A 14609-nucleotide genomic window follows, 5' to 3' on the forward strand; every position below is an offset into this window, starting at 1 on the left:
TTTTACATAAAAATACTGCATGTAAAATTGTATAAATAATAAACACTAATATAAAGGAAGAGAAAATAATAATACACAAAACAAACAAGTAGAGGGCCAAATTAGACACCACTAGTACCATTAGATTGCTTCCCAATAAAAGCAGTTGATGATTTCTTCATTGAAATAATCTTTAGGAATCTACCTTTTCCACTTTATATGACAGAGATGTTTTAGTAGTACTAAAGTTCTGAAAACATTATGTTAAAATGTAGTGTCTATATGAAGTAAACTGACAGTCAATTTGAGAGTGATATGTATTTAAAATCTATATTTTGTTTTTGTTTTTTTACCTTGATTTGTTTGTTACTCCATACATCACCCTAGAAGAGAGAAATTACACGTTTAAGAAATCCTATCACTTTAGACAATGGTGGGATTTAGCAGGTCTTTAATGTTCTTTTTGGTCTCAAACTGTACATTTCTGGCAAGGGACTGGTTGGTTGTACTCATGAGCTAGTGTGATCCTGCACAATATTCCGAGTTAATGGGATTTTTCCCCCCCTTCAGCAGCTTATTAACAGAATTATATTAAATTTGCACAGCACAAATTGGTTCTATTCACCTATTTAACAATCGGAGCTTATATTCTATCACAGAAGAGATACTTCATGCTACTTAATGCTTGTGATACCCTTATTCATCTGCAAAGATGCCACCAGATCGGTCCACTTCTTTTCAAGTATTTTACAAAGAGAAAATTCACTGATTTCTGCTCTGCTCTATTCTGATCATTAAAGCAGCAATGTTTTGGGTCTATTTTGATGTTACTGGTTATTTTTCCCACCATATTCAATTTTTTTTATGTTATGGTCTAATTTCAAAGCTTCCTTGTAGTCCATGCTGGTGTCTTCGGTTCTCCAAACTCCATTCAGGGCCTCACAGTCAACTTATGGAAAATCAAAGTGTGAAAGAGCAGTGCAGCAGAGAATGGGTACAGGAGGACTAAGCATTTCAAGGAGATAACAAATTGTCTTGAATTTCAAAGTTAATGCAGGACATTATACCTGATGCACATTGCATAGCCTTTATTATGTCCTCTATCATTTTTTAGTAGTGCTGTCAGTTGTGAATTGTGTATATTCATATTTGACCTTTTGCTGTCCTTGAATTTATTCCATAATCTATTCAATGGTGCATTTGGCATACAGAAATATCTCGTAAAGCACGAAATTGGACATTTCTATTTGCAGTATAAACAGTTTAAAGCAAATGCGCTTAATAGGAAATTCTCAGATAACTTTTACTGCAGATAGCAGCGGCACAATAAATAGAAGAATTTACAAGCTTTTAAGAAAGGTTGTTCAAACTTGCAGGTCTCAACTGTACCTGCCAAAGTGCCTTTAAGCAAAATGCTACTACAGAGCTGCTGTAATGCAGTTGATATTTTAGTCTGTGTACAAGTGTGCCACATTCATGCTGAAATTGAATACAGAAAAAATATCTAGGTATGTAGAGTACAAATATACTGAAATAAAGTATACTTGTCATCATTTAACTCCGTTTGCAGTTATAAATAGTTGTGTACAATGTCCCAATTTGATATAAAAGGGCTTGCAATCCATCTTGCTTGCCTAAAATTTAGATGGAGGAACTATTGAGGCAGAAGAAAATCAATGTAGAAAGTACATGTGCATTACTGCCAGTCCTTTATCCCCTTCAAACATTTATTATCAGGGCATATTTATGGACAGAAATGGCAAATATACCAGCAGGAAACACTGTAGTGAAAGCTTACATTTAGTACTTTTCAGACTCTCTGACCAGAGTGATTTACAAAAAAATGCAATCTAAACATTTCAGAGTGCTGGTTTCGCATCCTGATGTCACAATAAACAAAGGGGGTGTCATGTACAATTTAAACACCAATACAGCCAGAAAATATCAGAAATACATCCAGCTGGAACTTAACTGCATTAACGACTGTGAATGTGCCTACAGGATCTGGAGAGACGAAACACGGAGTTGGAGGATCAGGTTCAGTGTGCTGAAAAGACGCTGGCCTCGAGCCGGGAGGAGCGGGATCAGGTGGAGGTGGAGGTTCGACAGATTATCGAGGTTCTGGACGTCAAAATCTGCGACCTGAATGACCTGAGACAGAGCCTGGCAAAACTCATCGACAAATAGCGACAGCAGCAGTAGGGTTGCATCTCCACAGTCAACGCCGGTTTCCTCCATTTGGCCTTGATTTGTGTTTTACTAATGCAACAACAGAGGACAAATCAAAGCAATTTGGAGGGAAATTTACAGAACTTTACCTTCAGGGATCTGTTTTTAAGATCAGTGCAGGTAAACAACACGTCTGAGAAACCTCTTAAAGGTGTTATGTGCAGAATAAACCATCTGTACTGTATCTCATTGTCACATTAATGTCGCAACACTGGTATAATTATCATGAACAGTTAACAGTATGGTCTGATTAATGACTCCTACTTGTTTTTCTATCGCAATTACTATAAGCTCTGTCTCACAGACCTCCACCAAACCCCAGAGGGTAAATTGATTCTTCCTCCAGGTCTTTCTTTCTTATGCCATCTGTGACTACTGAAAACTCCTTTTTATGATGCCAGAAATCAATACAGTGTATTTCTATAGTAGTCAGACCTGATGTCTCTCTATATGCAGAGAGGAGGCTGATAAAAGCTGAAAGCTAAAAATTGCTAAAAGTGATGGTCTCACTTGTCTAGGATAATTATATCAGTGTCTCAAAATAAACAATCAATAATACACAAAGCACCTTTGAAAGGAGAAAAATCTGTTTAAACTTGCTGTTTTGCAAAACTAGACATTTACAACGATTCTAATTGTTATAGCTTATTTTTGTGCTATCTTTATTTAATATAGAGTGGGTATTCCACCCCTCTTAGTGTATTTCTCAATTTAACAGATTAAGAGGCATGAGTAGGAGTAAGACTAAAAAAGAATGAAATATAATGACTTTGACAAGGAGTCTCAGTCAATCACTGATTATTACTGCAGTCATCAGCACTTGATATGGTTTAAAGATACAGTTTTACGGACAATAACATTTTATACCTATACTAATTAACTCATTTTATGGACATTTTGTTAATAGAAACAACAAAGTAACTGTCCATAAATGGTTCTTGCTGTGTAGTTTGGCAGAAGCCTATTACACATTAAACTAATAGCCTGTATAAATAAGGCATTTAGATTTGTATTTTCTCATTCAAATACAGTGAGACAGTGCTAAGAAGATAAAAAATCAAGACAGTAGTAAGTAAAATGTCTACTTTTACAAAATCATAATATCTATTTTGGTGTCCTCCTTGCTTAATGACTGTTGAGATGCACCCTGTTGGAGTTTGGTCAGGGTAAGGACAAATGGAGGCAAAAACCCTGTATAAAGTCGGCTACAGTTCACCATCAGCAGCCTGGACTGGCCTCACACCAGCCAGAACATCAACAAACTCAGAGATGCAACAACTTGCTCCTGTCCTGTCCTCTGAGGATCGCCAGCGTACAACTTTTTTTTGGTTTGTTTGACGAGGACTGCTTTTTCTCACCACTTATTCTATTATTCATGTTCATCGATGAGTTGCTGGCAGTCAGGATGGGAAATCAACAATGGCTACCAGCCAAAATGCTGCTAAATTCAAGCCGCGGCTGGTAGGTGTGTCGTCTCCACCAGCCGTTTTGACAGGTAGCTCAACATTTGAAGGGAAGGCTGTGATGTGTCACTGTGGCATATGGACAGACGCTGCTCTCCCAACCTGATGGGAGATTGCACTTGATAATGTTTGTGCCAAGTTTTATTTTGTTTACATTTGTCAGTGTTCACAGAATAAGCCAGTTGTACTTTGTATACTTTCTCTGTGTTATGCAACACTATCATTTACCATAATAGTAATAATAAGCATAGAGAGAGGCTCAGCGAAGCCGCAGAGCATAGATCACTATGAGAGCACTGCATGAGCTCTGCAGAAGTCCCGTTCTTGCCAAGGAATGGGAGGCTGTGTGTGTGTGTGTGTGTGTGTGTGTGTGTGTGTGTGTGTGTGTGTGTGTGTGTGTGTGTGTGTGTGTGTGTGTGTGTGTGTGTGTGTGTGTGTGTGTGTGTGTGTGTGTGTGTGTGTGTGTGTGTGTGTGTGTGTGTGTGCGCGCACATTTCTTAGCAGCGAGCGACCTCAGACTGCTCAAGTTAAAAAGCACAACTGCAGTAGTTTTAGTAAATGGGTACTTAATTAACTTGTCTGTCAGCTTTGTATGTAAACTTCTGATGCACATTATCTATTGATCTCTGCTTCTGGCCCCCTGATGAGTTATTGATTTCTTCATATAACAGTAATATAGGTACAAATAAGGTGCAGACTTTTGCAGCTGATGCAGCAGTAACTGCCAGCGTCATAATAACATGTCAAAATGTGACTCAGATAGGTCATAATAAAATCTGGTCATGTAATAAACTACCAGATAATTATATTAAGCTGAATTTATGACTTTATAAGGTTTGTAATATTTGTAATTGCATGACAGCTTGAATTACATTTTTTCTTACAAGATTTGCAAAAGTAGCCAAAATGATTACATCAGGAGCCCCAATAACCTTTAGTAATAATATGTTACGGTGTTATGTAGCTATATGTTACATTAAGAGGTTTTACTGTACTTTCAGTCCAGAAAGACTGACGTTTCATCACTTTGACAAGTTATTGCACCATCTGGCAGTTCTGGACTCAGCTGCTACATGCAAGCATCACTGAATTAGCAATAAAGTTTCTAGCATAGACGCTTTGTTCATAGTTGTTTCCAGTAATTTGTAGGTAATGAGACCTCTGCAAAGCCTTTCTTTCATCCATTTTAACAACATTTTAATGACAGATTCTACCCGCCTTTTATCAAGCATAAAGAAAATGCAGAGGCCAACCGCTCCTCAGCATGGGCTCCACACGGCTGATGTCAGAAACTCTTACAGTGGCCTTATTCCAGTGTATAATTACCGCACAATAGCACTGTTAATGCATGATGAATGGGTCTTATATGCACAGAGAGTGGTACAGGGAGACTATCCTTCACCTGAAAAACCAGGACTCAACTCTGATCCCATAGCTACCCATGGAGGGGTTCTGCTTGGCAACAGAGGAGACGGATTGTCTTCAAGGATCAATTAAGTTGTTGAAAGTCACCAACTGGAGCAGAGGTTAGATAGTTTAGGTAGACTGGATATACCAAGTTATAAAAGTCCCTAAAATTAACTGAATATATGAAGATGGACTCTTTAAATACACTGGAATAAGGCCTTTTTAAAACAAAACTGTTGCTAACCACATGAGAGAATGGAGTACCAAAGACACACCTGTCACGCTCAAGCCACATCAACTGGAATTAACAAGCCGCCTGTACGATGCTGAACTTCATCTCCATCAGATTATCAAAATTAAGTTTGTTGCTCATGATTGCTCAGTGTCCAAATCATTACACCTTTCAGTAAGACTCAAAATACCTCAGAATACTTAATTTAGTTCAGGTTTCATTGAAGTATTGGTACAGATGAGAGGAAAACTGTCGACTGGTGTTGGTCAGTTCAAGGCCACATTTTAGATTTTTCACAACAATTAATGAGTTTGAAGATAGGTGTTTGTATGGGATTTGACAATGTGATAGGAGTTCCTTATATTTGTATAGAACTGTTTAACATTAAAACTCTGTCATGCAAAGTCACTGCTGTGTTCTTTGTGGGCTCGGAGGGGGAGAAGCTCAATGTTTTTCTCATCAAGTATTCCTAGTTTGCATATGAAACTTTTCATGATTTAATATTTTTCCCAGCTGTTCTAGTTTAGACTGAATTAAAAGATTTTGACATTCAACACGTGAGCCACAAATGAAAATAATGATGGGTCAGTCTGAACTAGCTCTGTACATCAGGCTTTTAGGTTGACAAATCTTGGTGTAAATTTCTATAAGACAATGATTGTGCTCCACTTGGCTGTGCCACCTGCCATGTAGTGGCAAAAGCTGTTAACAGCAGGTGGTGTAAATACTGCAGTAAAATATTTTCACAGCTTTTAGTGTTAAAAACAGTAACTTTTCCATTTGGACTCAGGCCTAAAAGCTATGTGAGGTACATTTTAGTCTATATTATCAATGATGCTCTTGGGACTGTGTGGTATTTTGTTAATGTGCTACGCTGTGCAATTGATTTAGACCAGCACAAGCAGTGTGCTGTTGTGCCATATTAAAATGAAGAACAAACCACGTCCAACTGGCAGTCACTGTGCCCATTGGGTTTTTGAAAGCGCCTACTGGTCTCAACTGGGTCCTGTTCCAGGAGGCAGGTTTACTGAGATAATTCATTGAACTGACTTCTGGCTCTATTTAACAAACTCTTCTCATGAATATATTTCATATTAATTTAGGTACATACAGGAAACTAACAAGAGTTTATTGTACCAGTTTCATTTGGTTTCGGTTGGTTTACCGTTTCTTGTTATTAAAGTGTACTGAACAACCTCACAACCGTTTAATGCAACCCTGCGAGTTCAAATTAGGCCAAAAATTCACTATTTCTTCCTGCTGTGTATGTGCTCCTCTGAATCAATCAAATCGGACACAGTAGAGTTTTCTTACATTTATTTTAACACAAAAATGGCATGTAGAGCCAACTCAGCCGAAATATCTACTTCAGCTTCTTCTTGGGGCGCAAGTTGTTGGTGTGTCCACACTTCTTCTTGCGGCAGTTAACAGCACGTGGGTGCAGACGGGCATAGCACCTGAAAAACAAAAACATCAGAAATGAATGCTATAAAAAATAAAACCAACATTAAAATCCTGAAAAGAGACAACATATGGGTCACAACTTCAAGTTACATCTGAGGATCAGCAATAACATTTTAGATTACAACTAAATTGTGTGAGACACTTCCAGCATATAACTGCACACAGCTACGGTATGAACCATAACATCAAGAAAACATTACAATAACTATGCCTCTTTGTCTAGTTTTAGTTTGAGTAGCCTGGCCTTTTTAGATTAACAACATACTTTACTAAAATCCAGGCTTACCAAACCTCACTGCCGGTGGTGCCTTTTAGAGTGGTATCTCCAATTCAGCCCTTTCAAACAAAAACGGTACCATAAAAAAAAACTGATCGGATTGTATCCAGGACTTACTTGCGGCAGATCATCTTGTCGCAGTTGTACTTCTGGGCCAGCTGCCTCAGAGAAGGCTCAATGATGCCACCACGCAGACGGAGGACCAGATGCAGGGTGGATTCTGGTGAATAGTTATGATGCCTTGATGTTTATCTCAAACTCAGTCAACATACAAAGCAACAGACAGTATTGGAGTATTGGAAATAAACTTTGACTTGAGTTTATGTGATGTCTCTCTTTTATAAACATTTTCAAGTGTTTTTCCCTCAAGATAAGTTGCATTAAGTCAGGCTATTAATCACACAACAGCTCTGACATTAAACTTGATATCTGTTACCTTTCTGGATGTTGTAGTCAGAAAGTGTGCGTCCATCCTCCAGCTGTTTGCCGGCGAAAATCAGACGCTGCTGATCAGGGGGAATTCCTGCAAACACAACAACATTATTAACCCACTTACACTTACATTATGGAGGTTGAACAATAACTTTTATTGATGTACAACTGTAAGAAAAAGATGAGACATGTCAAACTAGAGTAAGAATGTATTAGTCAGCTGATATTATCAGCCGATAGTAGCTTATCACAGATATATTGACATTGGCATATGTTGTCTGATATGCACCAACTTTAAGTTATACAGGCATCGTTTTATGTATATTTGAGCCTTTTTCTTAATTCATGTTTGATATATACGCACATATTTTGTATATTATTATTTATAGGAATTTATAATGATTACATTTCCAGTGAAGTTTACCGTTTCAGTGCACTGTTAAACTATTTAAAAAAAAAAAAAAAACTGTCTGCATTACATATCTTTATCACATGTGTTTGATAACCACATTGCATAAAATGTGTGCTTTATATACATATTCTGTATATACAAGATTAAACGGCCAATATTTCGATATTTTCGAATTTTTTACTCCCTAATATCGCTATATGCACCAGAAATCCAGTATTGGTCAAGCTCTAATTTCCATATTTTCAAAATGCCTACGAACTTACAAACTTGTGTCTGCTTACAGATGGCAGAATTGGAAATGTAACATTAAAAAAAATCTATGATCTGATGATACCCACCAATTTAGGAGCAAAGATCCCAGTCTCCATTAATTAAAATTTAGTGGGGTGAGCCTTGAGCAAAATATCATTTTAACACTCATCCTTCAGTTAGACATGTTAAACATTTAAAGGAACACTTACAAAGACTTTTTTTTTTTTTTATCTTTGTCATGACAGCACAAGTCTAAGCTGCGGACTATCTGTCAAGACTCCTAGCACTTAAAGTGTTTTACATGATGGCTCACCTTCCTTGTCCTGGATCTTAGCCTTGACATTTTCGATAGTATCGCTGGGCTCAACCTCGAGGGTGATGGTCTTCCCCGTCAACGTCTTCACGAAGATCTGCATGATTGCAGGCTGTTGGAGAGAAAAGTGAGACTTCAGTGCCGAGTTTAGCCGCGCAGCTAGCTCACCGAACACACGGTGACGGGCCGCATTTTACATAACACACCGACATTAACGACACAGACAAATCAAACATTTATCAATACAAATAGATAAAAATGAGATTTCAATTCTTTGTGAACAGTTATATTGACCGTGTGCAGACTGGAAGTCAGTAAAGTTGTGAGCTAAACTCGGCGCAAAGCGGACTGTTCAGGGCCTCGCCACATGCGTATCGCTAGCGTGGAGCTCAATTACAATTATCTCCCATTTTCACTCACATAAATAACCCTCTGACACTCTGTATAGAGATACTACAGTGTTACGACGAACAATATGGTGTTTTAATCACAATTAACACCTCGGTTTTCAATTTAAATGGGTAAATAGGTACTGGACGAAACGTGTACCCACCCGGCCACTAGCTGAGCCTCAACGAAAAGAGAGCGGAAGAGGCTAACGCTGCAGTACGTCACTTCCTTCTTTTGGGTTTCCATAGAGATATAATTACGACACAGATCCATATATACGGCATATTATGTTTTTAACATGTGACTAATGTTATGTATCATAGGGAAAGGGCTTGGCTTTTGCATTATAAGAGGTGTATCACAAACAAGGTTAAAGAAATACACTTCAAAATCCTACATAAAAATTACACCACAAACTTTCTGATTGGTAAGTTCATGAATATTGGGGTCTGTTGCACTTTTTTTGTGACCAATTTTTTTGTTTCATTTTCCAAATGGAGGTTACACAGGCAACACAAGGCAGACCGTACACTTACAGAAAGAATAAGTAATATAAGTTATAAAGTAAAAATGCATATGATTGCCTATTTCCCAATTTGTCTGCAGCCATTACCCAACATCACCAAAAACAATAAACAATCCCCACAAACATCCCATAGGTCCTCACCAATATACACCATCACTCCATTCCAAACAAAACAAAAACAAAAAACATCTTATGAACTTTGTCATAACAATATTGAATCAGAAATGTGCTAAATCTATTAATAAATGCAAGGGTAATTACTTAAAGTTTGTTGAAATTAGTATTATCAGAATATTTCTTTCTTTCCAAAGACATATAATTCATATTCCTAATCTTTTTGATGAATTTGGTAATATGCTGTCCTTTGAACTGTTTATGTCCGTACACAGTTTACTTTCAGAGCAGTTAATTCCTATTGTGCAATTCCAAATTAATGAATCCACCTTGTGAAAAGCCAATTTAGTTATGGTGAGAATAATATACCACAGCCTTTATTGATGTTGAATGGAATTGAACTAACAAATATAAATTGTAACTATGAATATTTGCCAAAAATTTCAATTTCATAAAATTGAGGGTAAGTTTTTCTGGAGGTCTCATGTTGAGAACATGAGCTGGAGGCTTTTGCCTTGTTAGTACTGTATTTCAAATAAGGTTAAGGAATTACATTTCAAAATGTTACATAAAATATACCCTGCTAATTGTCTTATTGCTAGGTTTACAGACATTGCTATTTATTGTACCTTCTGTAAACATAATAGAGAAACCATTTCTCACATATTTTTTGATTGTGAAATATCTCAGATATTTTGGACAGCTCTAGAGTCTCACTTTTTCAAAGCTGCTGTCTACTCTTTTAAACATATCATTTGTTACCATGATAATCCAGATGATGGCGCTCTTCTATTTGCAAAGTTTTTTATTTACAAACAATTTCTCTAAATCACTACTTAAGCTCTCTTAAGTAACTTTTTCTCATACTGACTCAACTGATTTCTCTTTATATGACAGGTTACTAAAAAACAAAAACGTTGGCTAACTAAATTGAAACATTATGCAAGTTTCCCCCCTAAAACATCTGGCTTAATATATTTATATTTGTGTATGTGTGCACTCCTGTTTTTTATTTTTATGTAGATGTCTTTTAATATTTTCAGTTTATGTTCTTCATGTGCATTTTTGTGTCGTATTTTATTTGTATGTGTTGATATTATTTAGGCTACCTGAATATTTGTATATGATACTTTTATTAATACAAAAAAAGGGCAATTGAAATTGTCCATTAACTTTATTTTATATTTAGTGTTGTGTGTTAATCTATTACAACATATATGTTATAATCGATGGTATGAAGAGACATATGAACATACATAAGGAATGTTTCGGGATATATGGCAAATTATAATAACATCGACACGATTGATTGATTGATGGATGGATGGATGGATGGATTGATTGATTGATTGATTGATTGATTGATTGATTGATTGATTGATTGATTGATTGAATTTACAATTCAAGATCAAGACCACTCAATTCAGCGTATGATTCAGCATTCAGGCTGAGGAAGGCAACAGTGTGCTGTGACTCACTTTATTAAAAGTTGACAGATGAAGCAACTTCTGCCAAATTAAATACCTCAATGCAGTGATTCAGAAAAACAGATGATGAATCACACTTTGAGTTTTGAGCACATCTGATGATTTGCCAGTTGGCATTATTTTGTCACTTTTAAAAGACTCATAATAGATATGGTTACTGCTCTATAATGAAGTTTGACTGACACCTGCTGTTACAATGATGGAAGTGATTCTGAGCCACATCATGGTGAACATGCATGTGCACGTCAGCATAATGTGTGAATTTGTGCAACGTGTAACAAGCAAATACAGTGAAACATTAGATTAAATCGTATGTATTTTATATTTTATGGATGCATTACATGTATTTTAAGAGCAAGAACCAAACCAAAACTTTCTTCTGATGTGCTGTTATGTGTATACATGGTTTATTCAAATGTTTCTTATTGTATTATATTATATTTGCATAATATACATATAATATAGATTGCAAAATATACCAACATTTGCATCTGCATCCCACCCACAAAGACTGACCAACACATCAAGAGGGGAATATAATAATAATAATAAAAATTAAAAAGGATTGTGCTTTTTTTAAAAATTGAAAGGTACTGCCTTTGATAGAATTAGATTATTAATGCTGATACTTTGTTGTAAACACAAAAGGAGTGAGAATCAGGTAATTTCTTTAGTATTTGATATTGTAATTGTATCCAAGGTAATGCTGAATTATACATAAGACTCTTGAATGAGCAAAGTACGTCCATTCCAAATATTTAATAAGTTGTTAAGGGGTAGTGGGAGCCAATTCTGTCTTTTTCTAACACCAGTAAAGAAAGGTTGTGCAGATTTAAAGATCCTCAGTAAGAAAAAGATTTTTCTTTAGTTTGTTCAGCGGGTGTTGCTTTTTGTAGATTTTCTTGCTGTAGAATGCTACAAGTGAATAGTTGACATTCATTCATTGCATACGGCCTGGTAATAGGACACCATGTCATGCATTTGTTTCTCTGCAGGAGCAGCAACAGTATCAACATCATCATGTTCCACAGCACAGAGGTTTCCATGGTGAGGCATTGTAGCATTTTTCACCTGCTTCAGAAGAAGATTATGGCTAGTGTGGCTTAACCACACAGTAAATGTGAGCAGGACACCGCTGGTTTCCAACATGACTGCAGTGGTGAAAACACTGATTCCAGCCCGTCCTGTGGGCAAGGACTCCTTCCTGTCTACCAACATCCCATTTCTGGACAGGAACAATCCAAAAGCCTTCTCAACTAGTTTCAAGGAGCACTTCCAGCCTGTTTGTTCCAAGAAGGCAGATCCTGTTAGTCATCCCAGCCCAGCCCAGGTGGACCACAAGGACTTAAGGTACATCAAAGAGTACCTGACAGAGGCGATGGTGTCCTACCAGCGTCACCCATTGCCACAGATCACCCGCACACCGAGCTGGGCCAAGCTTTACACCAACTTCAAGATGCAAAGAGACCATGGTGAAGTTGGCTTCCTCACCACCCAGTCCCAGACTTTTCAGCCCAGGCCCTTCCAGCCCCCCTCTGCCTCCATCCAACCATCACTGGCCATCAAGACGATGCAGCAAGTGGAACAGTTTCCAGAAAGCATCCAGAAAGACTCCTACCCCCCGAAGAATGGCTCTCCTCCTATAAAACCCACGGTCAAACATCTAGGTTAGTGACAGCATTCGTACTTTTGTTCATATTTTTTTCCTGCATTTTCTGATTAAAAGGGTATAACCATATTCGATTATGGGATCAGTGTTAAGCCATATAAGATTAATATAAATATTCATCAAATTTGGATAAGAACTGACTCTCAAATTTTGGGTAAACATGCTAAAAAGATGTCAGACTTACCGTGCAACATCATTGCCTTGTAATCAATAACAGTGAAGGAATCTGTGTGAGGGTTCATGTCTCAACCCTGCAGAAAATTGTGTTTAAATTTATAAATGAGAAAGTGTGTGTTTCTCTGTAGTAGAGGGCTTTCCCACTATAAAAGGGGACAGGCGTGAAAGCGGTTTTCTCTCCCACTACAACAACACCTTCCAGGGAGCCTGGAGCAGACCTGTTCAACCTGTGGAAAAGGTAACACAGCAGGAGCAGCAGCAGCAGGTTTTGGTTTTGAGCCATCATAATTTTATTCCAATTAAATACTGCATGGCTGGAATGAAAACCTCCAGAGTCTCAAGGGAAACTGTTAAAAATAATCTCACAAATGTTCACTTTTTCTCCTACTTTGTATCTCCGGTTCAATATTCTCCACAACTGCTGTCCTAGTTTCTTTGAAGATTAAGTTTTTACTTTCAAAACATATGATCAGCATAAAATATAATTAGCTTTCATAGATTCAACCACCCAGCAGTGTATAGAACAAGATAAAGTAGCTCAACCTAGTTCTACAAAATTAAAAACAAAATATCAGCAGCTGATGTTTTTTTTTACATTATTATTATTATAACCTAACTCTACCCTAACCCTAGATATGTTTTGAACTGCTTTATCACTGGTCTTTTAAATTGAAAAAAATTCGGAATACCACCACTACTACCACTGGTACTAATTACATACAAACACAATATAGCTGAGAAGACATAGTCTAAACTGTTATTGATTGACCTTTTAGAATTATGCCTCTGGCCCAAAATGTAGATTTTTATTTTCTTATTGTTTTACATCTCATAATAATACTGGTTAAATCATGACACATTGAGTAGATTTAGGATCAATCCTAATCTGATCTGTTTAAAAAATGAAAATACCATGACAGCTATGAAGCATTTTTAACAACACAGCAGCCATTTTTTTTCTGACTGACTGACTCAGGTCAAGGTAAAGTGCAGGCTGAGCTGCTTTATGCTCTGCAGTGTATGCTACACACTATGACAAGGAGGAGCACCTGCATCATCAGCTTTAAGTTGACACAAGAGTGACAGGGGTACTGACCTTTTTAGGACGATTTCCATGTTATTAGCATAACACTGTGACTGTTTTTATGGTGTCTTTCTTCAGCACTCCTCCTCAGTGGCTATGGGTAACCCTGAGAAGATTGTAGAGAGAGAGACAACCCATGCTGTGTCGTTCAGCCAGCCCACTGTCTGCAGGTCAGCTTCAGGTCTTCAGCTTTTCTGCTTCACTGGAAAAAACTACATGTGACGCAGTTTACATCCCATACACAGAGAAGTCAAACAGTAGAGGAAACTATGGCTGTATGGCCATCAGATGTGTGACCTGTCTTGGTCTCACTGCATGTTGGTTGCCTGGTGTGAAACACGTGGGAGGGTTTAAGGCTCACATGCAATGTTGAGTAGATTTCTACACACATGAATGTAATGAAAGCATTATGGAAACTGCATTTTTTGATACAGACCACCAGTGATGAAAGAGCGTTTGAAGCTCAACCTTGGAAATTTCTCCAAGGACCCATGGTCGTCTACAGCCAGAGAAACCTTTTGTTACCACAAGCTGGGTGAGAGTTTTCAGTTTTTATGTTGAGACAGGTTTCTTTCTCTGAGTTTTCATCTTTGTATACTGACAAGGCAGATATAACTCTTGAAAGTCCCATTCTGAATTCTTCACTGGAGTTTAGGGGTTAATTTTTATTTAACTGTTTAATTTTAATCGTCACTCACAGCT

At 37.3% G+C, this 14609-nt stretch overlaps 2 protein-coding genes across 2 annotated transcripts in view; one reads left to right on the plus strand and one right to left on the minus strand.

Annotated features, from left to right (window-relative positions):
• The window catches only part of LOC133984891 (homer protein homolog 3-like), a 57072-nt gene extending 51373 nt beyond the window's left edge, over positions 1-5699 (plus strand). Inside the window, exon 10 of the mRNA XM_062424392.1 lies at positions 1981-5699. Coding sequence (XP_062280376.1) covers positions 1981-2166 — 186 coding nt within the window. The 3' untranslated portion in view covers positions 2167-5699. The remainder of the gene's footprint in view (positions 1-1980) is intronic.
• A 913-nt stretch (positions 5700-6612) lies between these two features.
• Positions 6613-9074, minus strand: LOC133984902 (ubiquitin-ribosomal protein eL40 fusion protein). The gene is made up of 5 exons (XM_062424405.1): positions 9014-9074; positions 8461-8572; positions 7488-7574; positions 7169-7271; positions 6613-6767 (listed from the first exon to the last, which is right to left on the minus strand). Exons 2-5 carry the CDS (start codon positions 8561-8563, stop codon positions 6674-6676), a joined length of 387 nt encoding a protein of 128 aa, XP_062280389.1. The 5' UTR covers positions 8564-8572; positions 9014-9074; the 3' UTR covers positions 6613-6673.
• Positions 9075-14609: the final 5535 nt, after the last annotated feature.

The sequence above is a fragment of the Scomber scombrus genome, chromosome 8, assembly GCF_963691925.1.
Source record: "Scomber scombrus chromosome 8, fScoSco1.1, whole genome shotgun sequence".
Lineage (NCBI taxonomy): Eukaryota > Metazoa > Chordata > Actinopteri > Scombriformes > Scombridae > Scomber > Scomber scombrus.